General features: G+C 37.8%; 1 protein-coding gene across 2 annotated transcripts; it reads left to right on the top strand.

Annotated features, from left to right (window-relative positions):
- The first annotated feature begins 214 nt into the window (after window positions 1-214).
- On the top strand, window positions 215-23837 carry cnsta (consortin, connexin sorting protein a). Of its 2 annotated transcripts, none has more exons than XM_016665021.1 (13): window positions 215-360; window positions 4344-4406; window positions 4673-5059; window positions 9787-10379; window positions 12450-12480; window positions 14427-14513; window positions 14685-14766; window positions 15897-15918; window positions 16108-16174; window positions 18200-18744; window positions 20273-20437; window positions 20827-20980; window positions 21917-23837. In XM_016665021.1, exons 2-13 carry the CDS (start codon window positions 4397-4399, stop codon window positions 22123-22125), a joined length of 2352 nt encoding a protein of 783 aa, XP_016520507.1. In that variant the 5' UTR covers window positions 215-360; window positions 4344-4396; the 3' UTR covers window positions 22126-23837. The 2 variants fall into 2 exon arrangements, with proteins under 2 accessions (XP_016520507.1, XP_016520506.1); XM_016665020.1 differs by having other exon boundaries at window positions 215-364.
- Window positions 23838-24384: the final 547 nt, after the last annotated feature.

The raw sequence follows: 24384 nt of genomic DNA, 5'->3' as shown, positions 1-24384 counted from the left end.
TTTGAAACAAAAAAAAAAATCATCGTCTTTTCTAGAAATTTCTAGAAAATTTCTGTGTTTTTTTTGGGCGGAAATTTACAACTTCTTTCTGTATACAATGACTAACACACCGTCGCACCCTTCACATTTTTGTGCTGCTTTCTGTCACGCTAAACACAAAGTGAAACATGGACGATAGATGGCGCTAGAGCTCGTGGTCGGTGTAGCTGACACTCCGCCCGGGCCCGAGGAGAGCGGCAGCAACGACCCCTGGCTGTCTGTTTTGACTGCGGGTAGCGCTTGCATTACACTCCGTACAACAACATCCTCGGCAAGGTGTCTGATGCTGAGCTCTCCGCCCTTCAGCCTCTCTCTTCAGCCGTAAGTACGTCCTGACCGCGCTGCGTCGTAACGTTTATTCCGTTGTAGCAGTGGCACTACAGCTAGTGCGTGGAAGCGTAAAGAAAATGACGGTGCGGGTTCCTAAAGGTGGCCAGATGTGTCTCCTGTCTGGCTGGGCGCTAGCTAATGCTAGCCTGGTAGCAACATCCACTAACGTCAAGACAGACGTAGCGATTCCACATTAAATGGGTTAAAATGAAGTATTTGTTTCTAGTTCCTCTCAGAGGTTTTCCGTCTTTTTAGTGAAGCAGCACAAACCTCGTTTATTATTTCTGCTTCGTGTTTCAAGAGCAACGTTCGCAACTGACAGGTCACAAATACAACATGTTAATTGAAAGCTCAGCTGTCAGTCACGCCTGGCTTTCTAAACTGCCTGCGGACAGCTATGCGGTTTTATTTACTAAATAATCAGTCTCATTCTGGAGACGTGGCATCTTATTTTGTCTGCATGCTGTGCTTTTGGATTTACGCTGAATGTAAAATATGGACATAAGGTCTGAGCTGTTCTGTTATTCATTACTGTGGCTTAGAAGATCTGAACTGTAGCCAGCATCAGCGCTCCACCCAACTGATTGGGATAGTTCAACTGCAGAGTTCAGGGGTTTTATAGCAACCTACAAGATTTCACCGAGTGTCGGCAAAATGCCAGGGGCGCACCCAGAGGGTTTGTACAGGGCGCCAGATGTTGGTGGGACACCAAAACCAACAGACTTAACAAAAGTTTTATTAGTCATGTTAATAATAGGGAAGTACAGAATTAGGAAAATATGCAACATGGAATAATATTGGTGAGAGTTACTATGACAATATGACTTGCAATAAATAAATACATTTTTTAGACATTCCTGCTTTTGGTTGATTGTGAGTAGTTTATCCAGCTACTAGAACAGAAGTTTACCATTATTTCCAACTCAATAAGGTTTTATATCAAAGAGTTTTGGGCTTAGTTGTATTATTTTTTTTAAATAAATTGATCAATATGCTGCCTCTTTTGCTTGAAAAACATTTTCATTCTGCATTAGGCAAGTGTTAACAAATATACTGTATTAATGGCACACAGGGCTTTAAAGCATGGCACCTGAAAAATTAGCCAATACTTTTTACAGTCCAGGCAGTTCTTTGCAATATGCATATTACCCATGGTTGTATTTTCATTACGAACGTGCACAAAACTTTGTTTATATTCCACTCATGTCAACAAAACCCAATTTTGCACTTGTGGTGTTTCCATTAAATAAGAGATGCAATTAAAATATGTTTATATTTGCCTTACGTTTGTTAATGCAATAAGTCATCAAAAACATGCTGCGTCATCATCTTTGTCATTTTTGCCAGTAGTAACACGCATGATTAAAAAAAAAAGTTTCCATCGCAGTTTTGCAAATTGTACTAATTTTGATTCACCACTTCATCGTAGCACAAAAACTTTTCATAAAAAAAACCCTGTTTTTTTTTTAAAAAATTGCTGTTTTTCTGTTAAGCAAATTTATTTTCATAATTCCAATTTGCACTTATTGTCAATGGAAACGCAATTAGTGACAATGCGATGATTATATATTGTGCAGCCCTTGGTACTGAGTGTCTCTATGCTAAAAATCAGTTAAATCGATAAGTTACCACATGCTTTTTTTGTAGCTTCTGGTAATGTGTCCATGTGTCCATAATTTTGAAAAACTCTCCCTCTCTTGGTCTTTAACTTATAATCACTGTATCATTTTAAAATGTGAGTTAAGCTCTTGCAAATGACAAAACGTTTGACATGAAAATGTTTTGAAAGTTTAGCTAACTTACCTCATTTTAAGAATATTTAAATGTAACTTTGTCTTTTGCTCTCCTAATTTCATGTTTTTCTATTTCTCATGGTGGTAAATCCACTCCACCAAGTCAATGTTACTTTAGTTTTTAGTGGGTGAGTTTTAACAAACAGATCGGGATATTTATCCTCCGTGTTTGTCCATTTGGCTGAAAGCCACTGTCTGCCTCTGTCCTCTTGTGTCGTGTATTATTCATGGCCCCCTGTGGTGTGAGGGCACTGATTATAAAGAAGAGAGGATGGCTGTTTGGAGACGGATGTCTCTGTGGGAGAGGATCGTTTGACGACCAGATCCTGCATAACAGAGAAACTCCTAAAACGGGTCAGAATAGCGTCTGTGATTGTGATCTTGAGGTTGCTGGAGCGTAAAACTTAAATGTCAGAGATGTTTGTCTCGGTGTGTTTGTTGGATCAGTCGCAGGCTGGAGCCGTGCTAAGTTTGTCCGTTTCTTTTAAAAGGTGAGGAAAAGCAAACAGTCGTTTCATTCAGAGGGTGTCGTCTCTTGTTAAAATATAATCTGCTTATGAAACATAGGTGGTCACAACGCGTTATGTGCGCTCACCTCCCTGTAGATGGAATAAGCTGCAGAAAACTGGGACAGCTCTGTTCCTCTGAGATCGGCTGTAATTAACCTGGATCTGCGTGTTGGGTGAGATTTCGGATTGTTTTCGTATTGAGCCTTCTCCTAAACTTGATTTTAATTTATGCCTTCATCTCCTTTTACATTATTAAGGGAATTTCCAGTACTTTTACCACCTAAAAGTTGATTTTTAAGAGATGGCCTAACCAGTTCCAGTCTAAAATCTGGGTTCGGACCAGTTGTTGAAGGGCAGGTCTAGGGGTTAGTGAAAGCTTAAAGTGGTTAATCTGGTTGTGTCAGTCTTGACTGCTGCTGAGTCAACTGTAAACAGAAGCAAGGCAGTAAGAGTGAAGAAAAAAACTGTGCTGTTGCATAATACTGATTTGCGCTTTACGTTGATTTACCTGTTCGTTCACCTGCCTGCTTTTTCCAATTCAGTTCAATTAAAAATACTTCATTGATCACAAAGGGAAATTAAATGTTGTTATTCATATTAATTCAAATTTTTCAGAGTTATTGTTGATGATGATGATGATGATGGCTGTTGGCAGCACAGATCTCCTGTAGCAGTCTGTGTTACAGCGGTTTTGAAGAAGCCTCTGACTGAAGACACTGTTTTTCTCTCATGAAGTAGATTATCGGGGTTGTCCATAATTTTCTTGATTTTGTGTAATCCAGGTTTATTTATCTATTCCAGATTTTCAACTAAGGAACATGTGAATTAAACATGTTCCACACTGCTAAATTGAATTGAATTAAATTTGAGAAAAATGGGTCATAATTTAATGTCCAGAAAATTTTAAAACTGCCAGAAAATTTTAGCAATCAGAGTTTGGCAAAATATGCAGTTTAAGAACAGAAAAAAGTTAATACTTTTATTCCCCTGTCTTAAAAACAAGGGTGGTGAAACTCAGGACCTTAAACTTGATTACACTGCAAAAAATAAAAATAAAATAATCTTACCACACTTGAAATAAGACGAAACTAACTTGCAAGTTTTCAGCAAGAAATATGAGTTTGTTTCAAGTAAATAATTCCTTAGTATTGATGAAAAGGTGCTAGCTTCACTGCCAGGTTATCTCACTTACAGCCAACACTTTTTCATAAATATTTGGGAATTATTTACCTAAATAAGCTCTTAGAAACTGGTGAAAAGCTATTTGTAAGTTAGTTTTGTCTTATTTAAAATGCACTAAGATATTTGCACTGGAAATTAGACAAAAATCCTTGGTAAGATTTTGTGTTTTTGTGATTCATCTGAGCATGTAATTATTTTCTTATGCTGCAGAGTGAATGTTTGACAGTAAAAACAGATCTTTACCAGTTAAAAGTTATGATCAGCTGGAAGAAAGCTGCAGTCATGCAGGTTTAAGACAAAAGAAAAGAGTTGGACTGTAACTTCATGTTGATAATCTCTTCTGGCTCAAAGGTTCATTTGACAGCTTGGGAATGATGCCACACTTGTTTCACATGTTTGTTTTCTGTCTAAATGGACTCAAACCCTGTCGGCCATGTTTAAGCTTTGTCTGAAGTCGGGTTGTTTAGTCTCGTTTTTGTCGTCTCTGCAGGCCTGAAGAGAGGCTTCCCTGACTGCAGCCGCTGGTCCTCACTGCAGAAGCCAATGGATCATGGTGGTTACTTTTCACGTTTCTATGGTTGAATAAAAGCTCAGAGCAATTGTAGAGTAGTAATTATATGTGATTTAGAGAGAAAATAGCAACTGAGAACAAGGGAGGTTGTTTTGGCAGCATTTTAGCGATGCTGTGGTTGCTGTTGTCTCAAGTTGCAACAGACAGTCTTTAAATAATGTACAAAGGAAAATGAGGCCCTCTCTTTTGTTTTTAAATGTATTTCTATTCTTTTCTGTACCAAGCTGATCCAATCTTTTTATCCTCAGGTCTGTTTGAGATGGAGGGCAACTCGATGTCACAAGTTCACGTTGATGGCTTTGATCTCTGTGACAACTTGTCAAACTCGGAGGCCCTCACCGCCCAAACGCAAAACCTCAATGAGACACTCGCACAAACTCTCCCTCTTCCCCAAAACGATGAGGGAGGAACGCGCAGCCCCGGCCAGAAACCCTCTCTGGGCAACAATGAGAAGGAGGAGGAAACGGGGATAGAGGGATACTCAATAGGAAGCAGAGACGTGGATGAGGAGGAAGATGTGGATGAAGTGATGAAGGAAGAAGAGGAAGAGGAGGAGGAATCTGAGGCGTCAAGTTCTTTGATATGCTGCCAATCACCAGACAATCTGATGACTGATTCCTCTTATTCAGAGACAGGTACTGCTCAAACATCCATGCTGATCGTCGTTTTGAATCTCTCCGCGTCTTTTTAGTTTTTTAAATAACAATGGTCAACAGCCAAAAAAATTGTCTGGGGTTTTTCAATTTACAGAAATCCAAATTTGTAACATTTATTTAATAGACTCCAGGGTTTCCCACAGTGTCTTTTAAGCGTGGCGGGCCACCAGGCTTTTCTTGGTGGCCCGCCAGGCTTATATGTGGTGCCACATTATTGTTTTTAGTTTTTTTTTTTTAAGTATTACCTTTTTTATGGTTGGTGTCTAGGTATTAATCTACCAATGGTGCACAACTATCAAGTGATAATATCAAAGTTCCTGTTAACTTTAAACATTGTTAAACTCAAAAACATGGCGGCCGGCTGGATGATTGCCCTAACGCCCCGAGCATCAGGGTCAGCAAGTTTTCTGGGGGAAACCCTGCACTCTGTTAGGAAACAATTTTTTTCTTCTAAAACCTTTTTTGGATGATAAACATTAACAGAAATGAATTGATAATGTCACAAAAATGTAATCGATTTAGTCCGAAGATCGGATTTCTATGAATCAAGTTAGAATAAAACCTGACCAGAATGAGAAAAATGGATGTCCTTTTTGGATTCAGTTGAAAAAACATATACAACTTCCAAAAATACTTTTTTTGTAACCCAGTGTCATCTTTACAAACAAGCAATTATTCATTCAAGTAGAAAACACACACCAGCACTGAGTTATGGCTAATAAATCATAAAATGGGAATCAGCAGGTTGAAAGTATGAGAAAAATATTTTGCAAAAATAACTTTGAAATGATGTGAAGAAAAAACCCTAACCCTAACCCTAAACCTGAAATGTTACTTCAGCTCTGAACATGCAGGATTCCTCCTGCATTCCCTCATGTTATCTGACACTCCCACATATCTGCTGCTGTGGTGAGCTCTGCACGTTTTCACATTCTGGTGGCAATCACTCACCAGAGCAAAGCCGTCATAACCGAGTGAGTTTTTTTACATTAAAGAACTGCAGGAGGAGTCATGTTTAACCTTAAAATCTGATACTAAATGGCTCACCAGAGTTAGCTTCACCTGGGCGTCAGTCACATCTGGATAAAGCAGTGATTTAGGAGTAAATTGGGGTGAGCTTCATTAACTTTTGACAAAATATCTTAATATTAATATTTTTCATTGTTATATTGAATAATTGATTAAATATGTTCAACAACCGAAATAATTATTCGCGTCTAAATTATGCTGAATGCATTGCAGCTTTTATTTTGGTATTTAAAGAACATTAAATCAGGAAATCTATAGAAAAAGCAACTGATAAAATGTACTTGCACACCTAAAACATCAACATTTATTAACAAAAACCAGCAGTTTTTCTGTAATACTATTTTAAAATATCTGTCACCATTCAGTACTTCATAAAATCTGCTTTTTGAAGGTGCAACCTGGACACTGTTGCCTTGCAGGAAGCAGGTTCAGGGTTCAAATCTCAACCTATGTTCTTTCTGCATGTTATGTGGCGTGTTTAATAATCTACAATACATACAACACAGAGAAACCAAACGAGAATGCAAGATATGAAGTTGTGTTAATCTACTTATTATTGTCTAAATAGATTTGGCAGCTTATTATGTTGAGGAGAGAAAAGAGAAAGGAAGAAAGAAAAGAAGAAAAAAGAAAGAGACAAGTAAAAACTTGTTTTAAATAATATGTCAGGTTTACTTCTGGGTCAGGGCTATAAATAAAGTTAATTGGGTTTAAACTCTACAAATAGTACAGAAAATGTATGAAACCTGTAGTATCGACATCCTCCAGCAGATGGCAGAAGTCAAGAATAGGAATCAGCAGGTTTTTGAAGATAGTTCCTGTTTACAGAAATCAGTAAGGAAACTTTGGCTTTTTATGGGTTAATTTTAGCATTGGGTATGTGAAGTCAGAGGAAATGTACATCTTCTGACTGTAACAGAAACACAATATGGCCTATAACTAGGCCTGTCACAATAACAAATTTTGCTGAGCGATTAATTGTCTAAAAAATTATTGCGATAAACGATAATATTGTTTCAAGACCTTTTGACACTGATTTAATGGAAATGACATAATAATACATGCGATTTCCTGCCATAGATAGATGCACTTTATTTTCAAAACAACACATAACACTGGAACGAGGGGCGCAGTAAAGAGGTGAAAAGTGATGATGATTCTAGGGGCCCTGACCAGCAGGGGGCCCTCCACAATTTAATTATTTATTTTTTTGCTCATAGCAATAAAATTAAAAAAAAAAAATCGGGGTCCTGTCAAATACAAAATTAATCATATTGTATTTTCAAAGATTGTTTTTAGCAGTAAAAATTAAATGTTGCCCCTCCCAGACCAAAAAACACACATCCGTTTTTACCCTGAACTCCCCCCTATCTGCGTTAAATGGTTTGTTCCTGCTTGGAGCTCTTAACAATGACGTATGCAGCTACAGTCAGTAGAAGCTGCAGCTGAATACAGCGGCGACTGTGCCAGTTACTACGGCTGCTAAGAAAAGTTATAAAATCAGGTTTTCAAAAACAAAATAGAGAGAGAGAGAAAAAGGCAAGAGTGTTAATTTATAACCCAGTTTTTCTCCAAGAGAGGTGGGTAGACTGTGTGAGATTATCAACCATTTAGCATAATTAGCTTAGCTACAGACTACTGTTGTTTAGTATTTTTTGATGGAGGAAAATATTTAGTGTCACTTTTTTTTTGGGGGTGTGTGTATGAGTGTGATGTGACTGTGTTATACATGTGATATCATCTGTGTTGTGCATATAGCGGTGTTTTTGTGTGTTTTTGTGAGTTTTCTTGTGGTGTGCTTTTCTATATATTGTGACTTTTTTTGTGCAGTTTTTCTCTAAGTTTTGTTTTGAGTGTCTTTTAAGTGTGCCCTTTTTGTGTTTTTTTGTATTTTGTTATTTTTTTACCACAAAACGCGTTTTTGTATAAACTCTACACCATATAGTGCCAGTGTAGATATATATTGTGTTTTCCCCCAAGAGTGTGGATTTTGTGGTGTGTGTACTATATTGGCCTTCAGTAATCACTAGATTTAAATAGAGAAGACGGGCACATCTGACTGCCTAATGCAGTAGTTCACACTACACGATTTTTTGCCTCTATTTTCCCCTTATGACAATCTTAGATCATTGGGTGATCTAACATTGTCGCTGGTGATTTCATAACCGATCATCGTGTATTGTGATTTAGATCATTGTGGCCGCTCCGATCTAAATCGTGGGTTTTCCCCGACTGGGAGCTTAATGCAGCCTGTTGAATGTGACAGGTAGCCAATCTGTGTCTCTTCTGAGGGGAAATTACGGAGGGAGGGGAATCCCAAACAACCAGAAGTCCAGCGGACATTGGTGATGATATGTGGAAACAACATTAATGTTTATTCAACATTTCATGCAAAAAATATAGAAATGACAAGGAGAGGAACTGGAGCCAAATTGCTACCGCAGTTGATGAACCCGGTAACTTTTCAGCTGTTCTACATTAACATAAATAGGTTACAATGATTTTCATTCAGTCAGGACGTTACGCTGACTCTAGCCACATGCGTCACAGGTAGATTGTAGTAAAGCATTGATTAATGCCTGACATTAAAATTAGTTAACTGGACTTGTAGCCATTATTTTGTGCTACAAGTCCAAAATAATGCCCAGGTGGCTGGACATCACACGGCACAATCGAACCCGATCGAACCGTTATACCTAGGATTTCTGTCGGCTGATGTGTCAGATTTTGAAAATTGGGCCAACAATCGGCCGACAACTCGTGTAGTGTGCGGTGGGCATTACACTAAGGAAATGAGGAAGGGAGGGTCAGTGGAGAGCAAAGGAGCTGAGCCTTTTTTCATTCAGTGTCATCAAGAGAAAAAAAAAGACAGGAAGAGACGATAAAGCCGATAATTAAAATGAGGTCGATGGGTTTAATTTATCATGCGATTAATTGATTTATTGTTTATCGCGACAGGCCTACCTATAACACATTTTGCTGGATGATTAATTGACCCAGAAGTTATTTTGATAAATGAAAATATTGTTGTTTTGAGAACGTTTTCAAGTGATGTAATGGAAATGGCATAATAACGCAAGTACACCCTGTCAAAGATCAATAAACTTTAATTTCTAATGAACGTTTAATTCTGGGAAATAAATAAAACACCTGAAACAATGAAATGGATTCTGTAGTCTCCATTGAGACCAAAGCACCAGATTGAAGATTTTGTCCTCCAGTATTTGTAGAAAGTGAGAGAGACAAGAACATTTATCAAGCTTATTTTTGATTTATGCAATTAATTAAAACAAAAGTGCCTGTCTCTTAAAATTAAGCTTTTTTTGCTAACACTCTTAAGCACATTTGTATGTAAATCAGCACTGATCTCATTGTAATCATAACATTGAACATTGACAACACCTTTACTATGGTTCTGGGCTCTACACACCAAATGAGAGCCACCATCAAAATGTTAATTTTTTTATTCCTTCTGGTTAAAGTGCCAGGAACTTTGCAGGAACCAACAACATTTTTGTTAACCATTCCACTTTAAAGATTCAGTATTTGTTGCCTGTGTAATGTTTTTGTTGAGTTTAGTTGCTGTATTGTCTACTTCCTGCTTCAACCATGTCACTCTCTAGTTCCTTGTATCTGTGTCTCTTCTGTGTGACGTCTACCTGTGCTTTCCTCTGCAGGCAGTTTGTTGGAAACTCCATTTCACTTCAGCCCCGGGACCAGTCCAGAACCTGCATCCCCCATCATCCCAGTCATCAGTCCGGAAACTTTACATCCCATTAATTCAGTGGAACTGAGTCAAAGTGGAGAGGAAGTAATTTCCAGTTCCACCAGCTCTGGGTTTTCCATCTGCAGTCAAGCGACTACATTTAACACGGAGTCGATGGGTTTAACCTCAAACACTCAGCTTCACGGATCTTCTGGGACCAGATGTAACACACTCACCTCTGATGCAACATTAAAAGACTCCTGTCCAAAACAGCTTACCTCTTCCAAGGATCCTGTCTCCAACTGTGGGCCTGCTTTGACTGGAGCGACCAGCAGCTCAAGTACTGGATTGGTCACCAACAGAGAACCCTCTGCCTTCACTACAGGGAGTCATACCACCGCCACGTCCTCAAATCAGGAACAGTTTACCTCCAGTCCAGTCGCTGAATATTCTTCAGCCTCAACCTCGTCAACAGGGTCTGCGTTAAGCCCAACTCTCCTGGATTCTCTGGAACAGATGGCAGAAAGAGATGATGATGCCCACCTTCCTCAGTACCTTCACCAGGTAATCTTTTGTCTTTCGCCTCCTCTATGTTAAATGGGACCCATTTTGCAAAATTCATGTTGCATGTTTTTTAGTGCCTCCATTTGCGCCTCAGCTGCATCTGAGAAACAGCCCAAACATTTAAAAAAAACACCCAGACATTTTTCTGGCAAAATGTTGATGTTTTTTGGTGTCTGAAAAATGAGACTTTTCAGAAACCTCCAGATTGGCAAGTCACATTTGATGGGCACTGCGCCATTACCTGGCCCAGCCCCGTTGCCTAGCAACACAAGCTGAGCTCCAGCATGTTTGGTCAGCCGGTTTTTACCGCTGCTTGTCCTGTACAATGGCTCCTGGAAAAGACAAATGTTTTGTTGTGAACTTCCCATCCAGAAACCACATGCTGCATTCTTTTTGGGTGAGCAGGAGGCTTCACTTCTGCTTTTCACAGATGTACGGTTGTATAAATACGCATCTGTTTGCAGCTATTTTTTTGTGTGAATATAAACATTGAGTTTGGGGCGTGGCCAGCAGCTGCTCATTGGGATTTAAAGTGACAGAGGCCCTAAAATGAACTCCTGCTGAAAGGAGCTCAAAATAGGCAGAACTGAGCAGACTGAAATCTCATTACCCAAGAATGATTTTTGTGCAAAAAATGTAATGAACACGTTTTGCAAAGCCCATGGATCTCCAGTAACTTGTTGAAGGAAGCGTATTAGGTGACCTTTAGACACTTTGAACTGGGCATTTCCACCAAGCCTGGCGGGCATTTCCCATTTAAAGGCGTCTTTCCAGCGTGTAATGCTGGCTTTCTGCCAGCCTCGTCTATTCAAACCGTTGCTTTCACACGAGCATTTAAAGGGCTGCTACTCATCCAGTCGACCTCAGAGTGGCACTTTGCACCCTGGGGCCAGGGTGTTTCTGCTGGCATGTTCAGGAGCCAGATGCACACTTCATTAAAACTCACACTCGGTGCTCACCCTCAGGTTCCCTGTGTTAGTTTCACTCTGGCTCGCGGAGCTGCGTGACTGAACTCGTACGTTCTAAGGCAGGTTAATGTTTGTCAGATTGACAGTGAACACCTGACCCGCGCTGGCTTCCAGATTAAATAAGAGCGTCGGAGCAATGGAGGAAGACGACTGACAAGAAGGCAGCACAACGTTTGAGTTGAGCTGCCTCAACTGACATTTGGTCACTGAAAATTAAAAAAAAAAAAGTTTAAATAATCTTTTTGTTTCTGAAGAATGTAAAATTCTACTCTAATTAATATTATTATTTGTGCATGCTGTTATTATTTTATTTTAGATCTGCAACTAATCAGTTGGCAGGTGTTTGTATTATTCTTAACCAACTTAAACACTTATCATTCAGTCAGGTTTCATGATATAACAACAAACACACAATAATTGAAACTTTAAACTAAACTGGCTGTAAAGATTCTCCCTTTTAACTGGAATTGCATATATGCATCATCCCATAAACTATAAAAAGTTCAGATTTTACTGCTGTCATAAAACTCAAAACTGTGGGATTTAGAAGCAGCAGTTTATTAATGTGGTATGAACTAAATTTACATGCTTTAAAAAAACCTACGAGGCAGAACAGAAAGCAGCCTGAAGCAGTTTCTGATCCCAGTAGGCTACCTAGAAAGCCAAGCAGTTGTCACCGCCCTCACTTCATTTGACATGCGAGAGGCTTATGCTTCCTCCTCCTCCTCTTCCTCGCTCTCACACACGCTGCTCTTGTTCTGAGATCAGCTGGGCGACATGAACGCCACACTTGCTGAAAAGAGGTACAGGGTATTATACGATCTCTCGTTTTCGTCTGTAATTATTCATCCATCTTATTTACAATTCATTCTCTGGAAAACAAAATAACGCTGTTCCTGCTACATCATGATTTTTATTCCTCAGCTCAGTTTCCTGTAGTGCTCTTGTCTTATATATCACTGCCTTTTCTTTATCTCTGTCTTTACTTATTGACGTATCCTCTTGTTCCACGTCGATGATCTTTTGTGAAAATGTGTTCTGGTCTCTGTGACGGCTGATCAGATAAAAGCATTTTTAAACTCTGTCCTCTCTTTCCCTTCAGATCGCCGAGACTTTCGTCCTTCAGAAAGACTGTATCCTTGTTATGTGTACATGCTTTTGTTTTAACTGTATTCATTTAAGTATTTTAGTACTATTATAGCAGACAGAAAATGAGCAGAATAATAAATTTGTTGCTATTTATTTGAAGTTATGGGTAAACCTGTCACGATAAACAATAAATCAATTAATTGCATGATAAATTGGACAACAGTCTTTAAAGAGATGCTTCCTTTTAATATTGTTGAAAAGCCGCCATTTTGAGAAATACTGCAAACATTTAACATGTATGCAGCCAGTTTGCACAACCTGCCACTTTTACTTACTTTCCCTGTCTAAGCTCAATGATTATTGTTTTTAAGACGCAGTTTTGGTTACTAAGACTTCATGATCAGTTTTGATTATTTTTGATTTGGTGTCTTTGTTTGATTATTTTGGATATATAAAAGTTTTCCAGTTCTAGTGTTAAATATTGTTTAAAATATATATATATTTTTCATCTTTGACTGGTCTTATTTGCATTAATAAGCTATTATTATTAATTATTATTATATTAGTTGAAAACGGTCTCAAAATGGCAATATTATCGCTTATTGCAATCATTTCTGGGACAATTTATCGTCTGGCTCTATAAAGTTTAATTCTACATGATGCTCGCAGGCTAACAGAGAATAACATTTAATGACAGGAAAGAATGATGGAAGGACAAGTGAAATCGCAGCGCTTACCGTAATCAGAGGGAAAGCCAGTGGGTGTGAACACATGAATGCATGAGAGAAAAGGGAAAGCAAGCTTAGCTGCAATGAATCTGTAGAGCGTAAGTTAGTGAGAGAAAGCATTGAGCTGAGTCAAAGAAGGCTTGTGTTTTGGCTGCTCATATCCATAAACATGAGACTTCAGGCCCCCGCCCTCCGATGTATCTGTTCTCCTGCCTTTGTGTTTCTTCTTCCTCTCACCCGGTTACCCCCTCTGTACGACCTAAAACTACTCTGCAGCCTCTCATGTCGTTGTATCTTGACGGTATTTACAAAAGTTGGAAACAGCTAGCTTAGAAACCGATCCGTACCTTCTCCCTGCTGATGTGTTGATCAAATTACCGACTTTACCCGCTTTCACACCACATGAGTTAATATCATGAAGTCATAAACGGTGTTTCCCTTTACACTGAAGAAGCCTTAAATACGTTCAAAAAACCAGATGCTAACCAGTTTTCTCCATACATGCTAGGCTACTTGACAGTGGGGCACTGTTTCCATAGTTACCAAGGGTTAGACGCATACCTTCTCCGTTATGCGATATTTCATATCTTTCTAATCATACTTACTTATAAGGTTTATGAACGTTAATCTTCTTACCTTGTAAAAAGTGTTCGCTGTAAATCCGCGGTTAACAGTTGAGCTGACAGTCATTGATTGACAGCTATTATCCGTCGCCGCCATATTTCCTCATTGCAATAAAATGACACGTTTTATTTCTATCCTTGTCTGTTTGTGTAGCCGACCTCGCAGGACATTGTGACCATTTTTAAAGTTAAATCAACTAAATCAAAGCGATATTATGCCGCATGTCCGTTTTTTGACGGGCTTTACAGGAGTGCATAGGTTGTTTTGACGTCCGTCATGGCGGAGCGGGCGGAGTTCTGGAAAGCGTGACGTCACGTGCTAAAGGTCAATAGTCCCTGTGTGATTTTTTTAACATCGTGCAGTTCTAGTTTGTCCTGAATTAGGCGCCTCTTAAGATGATCTTGTTCGTGTTTTTGGTGTTCAGGAGTGTTGTGTTCCTCTACAGGTAGCAGGGTACCAGCTACATGGACAAAAATAGAACAATTTAAAAAAAAAGCACAATAAAGTCTGGATTATTATTAGCAAAATACAAAGAATTACTGTTAATTCAAGATCTATGTCAGGTTTTTATCATGGAACGATGTAGTAGGTCATTCTGTTTTGGTTCATGTGTTTAAGTCTTGACTTTAGCTTCTCAGACCAGCGAGCGTTGTTGTTTATCCAGCTAGAGCAGCTTTACCACCAGAGAGTGTTGGAAAACCTGAATGCACTTCAACAGCAGTGGGGTAATACACAGCACACCTCTCTCATATATATATATCTATCTATTAAACCCAGTATCATTTTCAAAGTACATTATTAACATGTTCAGTGTTGATTTACTACGAATCACTCACCATGTGCTCAAATGTTAAATCTAGAATGTCACACTTTAATTTGAACTCTTTCCCTCTCAGTGAGTCACTGTGGAGGAGCGTCTCCTGAGCTGGCAGCCACACACCTGGACTCTCTGAAACACATCTGCCAGACACACTCCAGGTAAGCCTGCATGTTTTTAGGGAGTCGTTACATGAACTGTTGAGTCAGGCTCCCCAAAGTGCAAGAAATTCAGCCTGCCAGCAAAAGCAGTTGATACAGATTGATTTTTTTTTATGATTCACATAAATAAATAAATGTTCTAACATGATTATTTGTTAAACAATCATGTTTTAGAACATGATTGTTTAACATCATTGACAAAGACACACACCTACAAATTGCTTTAAAGTTTCACATGTTTTTGTATTGAAAGAAAACAATTTGGAAAAATGTTCTTTTGCCTGATTTTTTATTTTTGCCCTTTAAATACCAAAATCTCCATTTAACCACATATTTTGGTCTGTCTGATGATGTAATTTTTAAATATTAAATGATTGTTACTCAGTACTTTTTACCAAATACTTTTTTACTCTTACTTGAGTAATTTCCTGGATGGCTGCTTTTTACTTTTACTTGAGTAAAATATGTTAAAGTAGTTTTACTCTTAGCTAAGTAAATTTTTGGGTCCTCTGCGAATCACAGCTGTGTGTTGTGTAAACTCTGTGATGCGAGTCTGTTTGAGTGACAGAAACACAAAAATGTGATGAGTAATGAAGTGATGGGTAAACCATATGTCCCCTGTCCTCTGCTGCTGCCGCTGCACTTTCAGACATTTGAGCCACTGCACTGATAAGGTTTCACACGCAGCACACACATGCAGCACACACACACGCATCACACACACGCAGCACACACACGCAGCACACACACGCACGCACACACACGCACACAGACCGAGTCGTGTTTCCTTGCCTTCAGAGGACATTCCCTTAACTTCCACTCTTTTTCTAGACACTTTGATCCAAACTGTCCCTCCGGTTTATGCCTCTATATAGTTACATGTAGTTTATTTAAACTGTATTCAGTAGTTTAAATAAACTCCTTTTACTCAATGATGTTACTGTGAGCCCCCAGACCTCCCATCACATTTTAGAAACACACACCCACACACCCAGGTTTTATTAGCCAGGGAAATGTGTTCAGGCTAATATTAGATTGGGAGAGCAGAGACGGGTCACACATCTTCTTTCACTAAACCAAGCCGGACCTTCTGTCCGCTCAGCCTCTGATTCTCTCTCTCCTGTTTTCAGACCGACGACACGAGATGCTGAGGTAAGACATTTTCAGTTTGCATCGTTTCCGCCTTTTTACGTGTTTCGCAAAGTTACACGTTTCTGTTGACCACCTCACAAGTTGCTAATAGTTATTAATTCTACCACTCCTTTTCCTTGTTAGAAACTCTAAAGTTAAATGTATTTAGATGCTTTAATATAACGTACCAAATATGTGATATGTGTTCAGGCTGCTCTTTTGGACAATTTGAGCCTTCAGTTTGGCGGAGGGGTTTCCCGCCCTTCATGCATTTCAAGTAAGTGCGGCATTTTAAGAATCATGTCATTTGTATGCTTAATTCATTGTATTTTTTTTAATTACATGTTCATACTTCTTGGAGTTTGTCACATTTTGTGAGACGTGGAAACTATAAATGTACTTTATGTGAAACACTAAGCAGCGCATCATTGTGAATCAAAATAAATCACATTCATACAATCACGTCAACTATTTGTGTGTAGAATAAATCAGTTTTCATATTATAGTTAAATGTAACCATTTAGTTTGGTGAATTGTTTCTACACTGGGAATAAATCACTTCTTATAGATTTTTTTAGCAGTCAGAGTGAAGCTGAACGGCTTCCTGAGGTCAGAGGTTCAAACTGATTGAAAAGAGGACGGATTATATCTTCTAAAATATTCCTTTCTGTCGTCTATGTTCCTTTAGCAGACAGTTCAGATGGAGATATTTGTGGTCTCCCTCTGTTTTACCTGCCACACTGTTAAACATTTGAGCCACATTTAGTTGTGTCTACTGTCGTTTACTCTTTAACAAATAAATTTAGCAAGTTTTAGATTTTGAACCTAAATGTTTGAGTTTGTGAAACATAAACTTACAGTAGTGAGTTGTTAACTTTTATATTAAGCGTTGAATGAACTAGTGTTTTTAGGTTAGCACTTAAAAAACTGGAAGAAAAAGAGGAGTGGGAATTATTTCCCAGAATGCTTAGCGGCATGTTTTTATGTCCTGAGATGGAAGTGCGTTACGTTGATCTGACTCTTGTGTTTTATTAAGACAAATGTTTATTTTAAGTTTGCAAAGCTTGATGATAATGTCCTGTTCACACTAAATGTTTTTGAACAGAAATTTTAAACAAGAATTTCAATTATTATTATTATTAACTTGATATTGTGAGTAAAATAATGGAGAAATGTGGCTCTTTAACCAGGTGAGGGCAGTTTTTTTTCTGCCATGTTGTGAAATAATTGGTTGAAATCGCAGCATTAAGTTAAAACTTACAATTCAAGATTAATGAACTTAAAAAATCATTTTTTAGACAACTTGTCTCTTGTTGTTAAATCAACTTCATGAACTTTAATTTCTGAGTCAAAACCAAAACAGTTTTCTTGTTGACTTAGGTTGCTTTTTCAGCAGGTGGATTTTCATTTTCAAATTAAACCACCTTCAAATGTTTTACAGTGCACTGACACAATGTTTAGCTGTGTATCAGCTGAGCTCATTATAGGAGCTACTTCTCAGTGAAATGTTGCTAAAGGGTTAGCAGAGGAGCCTGTTGTGTCCATAGACATAATATAATATATTATATTATATAATGATATATTATATTATGTCTATGGTTGTGTCGACTTCATGAAGGCGGAGCTTCAGAAAGAGCAGGAACTTTTAAAGAGACAGCGGCCCAATTTCAAATATGAAGTCAAATTTCTTTCTAGTTATATTTGATATATATATATATATATATATATAAATTTTACAACAATTGAATGTAACATAGATACTTAATTCTGCTACAATATGCCTGTAAAATACATAATACTGCCTCTTTAAAACTTTTAGTCTGGAGGCCAGTGGCCTATTCCAAGACCACTAGGTTTCCATGACAAATACGAGTCTTACTCTGTTCCGTTTGAATCATTTGTTTTACTGTATTGAAGATTAGTTTCAATATGTTTTTATTTCTTCTTTTTTCCCACTTTACTAAGAGGAAAAAAAAAAGAATACCAGATATTTAAACAGGATTAATGTAACAAACTGAAAATAGATTGTAAAAGATTGTTTTACTCTTTGTGAACAGATGAAACACATTTTCTTCATGTTGTTCAGAAAATTGCATAATTTACCTCTGTTTCACAGGTTTACAGACATTCAATATAAATAAATAAACTTTAGAGAAGAACACTATGTTTACAAATATTTACACACAGCATTTTTTGTTGAAATATGAGCATATGCATTTAAATTTATCTTAAGTACAGTATTATTTGCTTGCAGTTTGCATGTTTATACATAAATAACTTCCTTTCCTGTTTTTTCCTGCAGCCCATCTGGTTGAAGGAGGGATGGAGCAGAGAGACGAGAATTCATCCTGTCCTCCTGCGCTTTCCGACAATTTGATTAAAAGGCTCGGTTCACCTGAAACGGACCGGAAACCCCCGAATGGAAGCTCACAGAGGACGCCTTGTGGTTCCGATCAGACTCAAAGGCAAGCTGGCGGCAGAGAGGCGGAGGGAGGGGGAGAGCCCGCCGCTTCAGCTCGGGGAAACGGGCTGCACCCCTCTGCAGCTGGGGGAATGGATTGCTCCAGCCCCGCAGAGCAGCAGGAGGAGGATTTAGGTCCGGCTCGGGAAGCACAGGCGAAGGAGGAGGAGGAAGAGGAGGAAGAGGAGGAGGAGGAGGAGAGTGAGGTGGAGGAGGCAGCAGAGGCTCTGGAGATGGAAGACGAGGGGACGGAGGACGACAGCGAGGAGAAGCAGAGCGAGCCGGATGCTCATCTGAGTCAGGAAGCTCCTGCAGTGGAGACTCTGGTCAGTGGGGCAGAGCTGCAGCTGCACAGCGAGAAGCTGCACCTTTACCAGGACATTCAGGTATATCATTTATTCTTCCATATATGGTCATGAAACAAACTAAAGTTAATTTCAGTTTGGTGTGCCGTTAGGGTGGCCATCCCTGCTCTGTTCGTAGGTTCTGTATTTTATGCACTCCCTAAATGATTTATGCTGCTGCTAGCAGCCTGCAACTAACAATTATTTCAGTTGTCAATTATTCTGATGGTTGATCTTTTAAAAACGACACATTCATCAGTTTTTACATTTAAGCCTTTTTTATTTTTCAAATTATGTTTTTATTTAGACAGATTTCCATCACATTCATTAATCACAGTAGGGCTGTTGTAAACGATTATTTTAGTACTTGAGTATTTTATCGATTATTCTTACAATTAATCAAATAAGTTAACAACAAGTAATCAAATAAGAAATGGATCAAATAAAATACATTTTTCCTACCATAACTAGTATTACTATTGGATATCAACATCTTCCTCAGTTTCTTTACATCTGAGCATCCCTAACTATTTCTTTTCTGTAGTTTAGAAAACTAACCAGTAACAATAACAGCTCACTTTTTAAGTTAACCTGGAGAAGCATTGTGCAAAAATTGAAAATTATATTTTTAACGTAATTTAACGAAGCTTCGAGGCAGATGATTTTCCTCGAGGAATTTTAATAATCGAGGAACTTGAATCATTCGAGGAATCGTTTCAGCCCCAAATTACAGCTTTAGTTTTTCTTTTTCAACTTGGAGGGAAAAATTAATGTTTTCCATAACAAAAATCTGATAGACAGTAGGAGGTGGTTCTGGTTTTAATCTTTTCCTTAATGGCTGACAATCGTTTTTGTCTTTATTTAATGTGTCAAACAGTAAATACAAAGCTTCACATTTGAATGTTTACATTAAATATATTTTCAATATGTTTGTGGAACTCTTTGCAATGTAGTGTTATTACCTCAGTTACCTTAATTTAAGCCTTTTTTATATTAGAAACACATTAAAAGATACATTACAATAACAAAATAAACATTTTATTGACTAAAATGCAGCAACATAGCATTTCTTTAGTGAATGGTTGACAAACATCTGCAGCTAAAAACACTTATATCAGCAACATGTGACCAGCTCAGCTCTTCCTGATAAACCTCACATCATCAGAGTGTAGAGCTGATCTGTTGATTATTTTCTGGATTAATCAATTAATAATTAGATTTAAAAAAATGTGTTTACTAGGAGATTTTCTTTTACTACAGAATTTAAACTGGGTAGAACAGATTTACGTTTTTTTTTTATCCTAAATGCAAAATGTATGTATGTTTTTGTACAGTTTTGGCTTAATTTTTATTGCTCTGACTATGTTGCTCTTTTACCAATTTAACTTTTTTTGAGTCTGAATACTCCAGTTAATGGTTAATCAAGAACTAGTTGATGATTATTTCAATAACCGATTCATCATGATTAATTTGATTAATCGTTTCAGCCCTAATAAGCAGACAGAGTTAAAAAATGTCTGAACAAAATGGTGCAAAATAGAAAATCTCTAAGTTTCCATGCTGACTGCAGGAGGACTCTGAGAGCTGCCTGAGCGAGGAGGCGCTGTCTTCCCAGGAGGCCGATTTGGAGCAGCAAGAACAATATCCAGAGGAGAGGGAGGAAGAGGAGGACTACGACTTCATCAGGAGAGCTTCTTCCCTGGACGAAATGGCGAAGCTCATCACAGTCGAAGAGGTGACTGTTTCTCTGTCATTTTTTATTATTTTTATTGAGTATGATACTCTCAAAACACAGCAGTAGATTGAAGTGAAAATCAGTTTATTATGTTTTAAAGGTTCTTTCTGGATCTGTCCCTCCTCCTGTCTTTTTTTGCTGTTTTAGTTTAAGGTTTGATGTCTCAGGTTCTCGCTGCTCTAAATGGGTTGAAAATGGCTTCAAATTGCTGACTGATGTCATTATTGCATAATTTGAGTCACAGACGCTCTGGTGTGATCAGGTCAAAGTTCATCTGTCGTCAAAGTCCACTTTGAACCATAACTTGTTTCACAGTTTCTTTTGTTTATGTCTGTACGTGTCTCTGCTGTGAAATGTCTCATCTTTTTGTCTCCTGCGGTGCGTCTCAGATGTCCCCCGCCTCTGGACTTGTCTCCATCTTGAAGAAGCAAAGTGTGTATGTGGACAGCCTGAGGACGTCTGCTGACCCAGAACTCACTCCGGAGAAACCCACGGCCAAGAGACGCGTCCGCTTCAAAGTTCCCGATGATACCTATGACCATGGTACTCAATTTATTTCTTTAAAGTCACCAATAAAGGAAAACAACTTTGGGAATTATCATTAAGTGGAAGCAAATGTTACTTCGGTATTCTGCAAAATCAACAAGTCCCCTCCTTTTTTGTGCTAAATGTTTTTCTGTAAAAATGTTAAAAAAATGTTGGGTTTAAGTGACTAACTCCCACCTGCAGGTGGCAGTATTTCTTCCTTTTGCTCCACTGCTGCCTCTGCCTTACTTGAAGTCAAGTTAAAGTCTGTGATCGATGTGCAGAGTAATAAAAAGTCACTTTTAACACTTTTAGATATTTCTAAATTAGTATAATAAAATATGTAATTTTCATTGCCAAAAATCACAAAAACAATCTCAACATTCTGAGGAACTGATCAATGTGAAAAGATGTTCCATATTATTTCCTTTTACAAATAACTTACTGAATTCAGAGACAGCTATTTATCAATATTTGAAGAGTTTAACTGGTTTTATTAGATCTGTTTTACTGGATGATAAATTGAAGTTTTTGCGATAAACGATAATATTGTTGTTTTGATGCTATTTTCAGGTAATACGTTCTTAAAGATCAATAAACTTTAGATTCTGATCAACATTCATCACTGGAACAGGAAGACATATTAAATATCCAAAATAAAGAAACTAAACAGAAACAAGAAATAAAATGAATTATGAAGTTTCTGTTAAACAAATTTAAAAAAAACAAAACACCAGACTGAAGAGTTTTATCATCCAGCTTCCGGTAGAAAGAGAGAAAACAGAAAAATCAGTTAGTTTGTTTTAATTGATCATGCAATTAATTGATTTATTGATTAGGTTTTATCAATTACTTCTGACATATGATAGTTTGACCCCGAGCTGCAGAGTGATGGTCAACAACTCGCCTCTGTCTGCGTGTGATTTTATTTTATTTTATTGTTTTTCTGCGTAGATGTTGGCGGTGGAGACTCCTGCCTGCTGCTCTTCCTCCTCTGTCTGGTTACCGTCGTCATCAGTGTCGGCGGCACCGCCCTCTACTGCGCTCTGGGGGACGCCCAGTCCTCCGTCTGCCAGGACTTCTCCAGAAACGCAGACTTTTACTTCGGTCAGATCCGTCGGGGGATAACCCGGCTGCAGCACTGGTATTCCTCCGGGTTATAGCAGGAATCCTCTGACGGGTGTTGAGGTAACGTTCCTCGTGAAGAGCTTACTGCCGTTTATCGAGTGGCTAGTCGTCTCCTTCAGATGCATTTGGCGTTTTCAAACCCGCAATGTCGACGCTCTGCGAACGCATTTCCAGTGCACTTTTAATAAACATGTTTCAGATGCCTGTTCACGGAGAAATCTGAAGAAAAACTAAGATAATTAACTTGTGATGTCTTAATTTTTGTACGACAGAAAATCTGTCAGCTTTCTTACTTTGTCCGTCAAAATTAAAGAAAGTCTTATGTGCACAAATGTTGCTGAGAAGTTTAATACTTCAGCTTCAAACGAATTTACTAACTGATGCGTAAAATAATGTCTGATTTAATCTCATTAAGTGTTTTGTAATTGGTGCAACCAAAGGTGTTGCTTTTATTGTAGAGTTTTTTTAAAAGACAGAAAATGTAACTTGAGAGATAAAACTTTGCATCTGTCTGCTACTTTGAATGAAATCACTTTGTCCTAAGTGTATCTTAAAAATATAAACGAATGTTTGGAGCTTAATTATGAACTTTGCTTTGAGGCATCTTTACAAATCATCGTGAAATGTTATTATTTACCATCCGTGAATTGCTAATGGCGTACAATCGTGTTCTATTTGTTCTACGTTGGTGAAAAGAAGAATAAAAAATCATTGTGAAATAACTTATTTTAACCTTTTCGTTGCGTTTGCAATGTGCAGCTCCCTGTTGTTTGATCCGACTCGGCGCCATGTTTTAACTCTCTCTGGGTTTCACCGATCAGGATCTGGTTTTGTGTAGCATATTTAAAACGTTGAGAAAACGGTGCACATCTGTACATGCTGTCAAATGATTGTTGAACGTGTTGCACATGAGACCGGTACTTTTTAAGAAAATATTTTTGAAGATTTTGCAATATTTCTACAGGCATTTCCTTCTGTTAGGAGTTGACATCGTCAGATAGCCATTCGTTTGCACAGACCACTTCAGCAGAAAACTCATGAACTACTTAAGTGTTTGTGTCAAAATATGAAATGTTTTATCGATGAGAAACAAAAAAATATATATTGTTAATGTTATTTACTTGGTGTAGATAATGGATGCAGGACCACATGAAGCTCAATCTGCCTGTGTGTTTGCTCTTTCAGGGAATTCTGGGAATTAATCCGCTAAAACATCCGGTTTGTTCTGGTAGATTTTCCCAAAAATAATTTTAGGAAATCAGAATGACTTTCCGCCACTTGGTCTTCCATATATAACACAGACTTTGTGCTTTATTTATTGTCTTTGTAAACCTTAGTTTTGTCTCGTTGAGATGATTATGTAGCCCAATAACCTCTTTTGATTCGATTCTAAGGCGTAAATTTGTTTTTGCAATGAATTTCATTGTGAAAATCCTCACAGAAAAGTGGACAAACGTCTGTAAAAGAGGGAATATGAATGTTTCTCTAATCTTTACTTAAAGGGCTCATATCGTCTATTATTTAACTTTTCTTTTCAGGGTAATTTTCCATGATTGAAATGTCCAAAATATGAAAGAGAAAAAGCAAAAGTCTGAGTCTGGTTAAAAATATCCCAAGGAAAAAGTTATTATAGCAAAATCTAGACTTATTTCATGGGACTGAGGTCAAACTGTTGTGTTCACAGCCAAACAGACTTTAAAATAAACTGGAAGAAGAGCTAAAAGGAAATGAACAATATATAAAAAAATCTAAGAAAGAAGTGGCAACAATTTATCCAGAAGTTATTATAAACAAACCATTATTATAATATTTTTTATTCTTTTAAAAAACAAAGACAATGCCACATGCAAAAATCAGAATAACAAGAAAAACTAAAAATAAGTCTAATTTATGTTCAGGAGTCCAAATAAATGTTTTTTTTCTTCTTCTGTCCATTCAACAGCAGAGCAGCGGAAATTTAAAGATGCAATTATTCAGCCAAAACGAAGGGTGGCGCTGTTCGTTTAAAGGATATATTAAAATAGAGTGGCACGACTTCAGCATATTTTTAACCATGCAAAAGTAAAAGTAGACATTCAAGAGTAAAACAGTATTTGGTAAAAAAGTCTACTGAGTAACTGATCAAAGCATCAATAATTTAACATTTAAAATTTATGTCATTAGATGCATCAAAATATAAATTTATGTGAAAACTTTGGCCAAAGTTATGGGCCAAAGTGAAATTAATTCATATAAATAAACAAAATGAGGCAAAATAAAAATTTTACCAAATGAATTTCTTTCGTTATAAAACT

The sequence above is a fragment of the Poecilia formosa genome, unplaced genomic scaffold, assembly GCF_000485575.1.
Source record: "Poecilia formosa unplaced genomic scaffold, Poecilia_formosa-5.1.2 Scaffold539, whole genome shotgun sequence".
NCBI classification, from domain to species: Eukaryota; Metazoa; Chordata; class Actinopteri; order Cyprinodontiformes; family Poeciliidae; genus Poecilia; species Poecilia formosa.
This window is presented reverse-complemented; position numbering and strand designations above follow the sequence as displayed.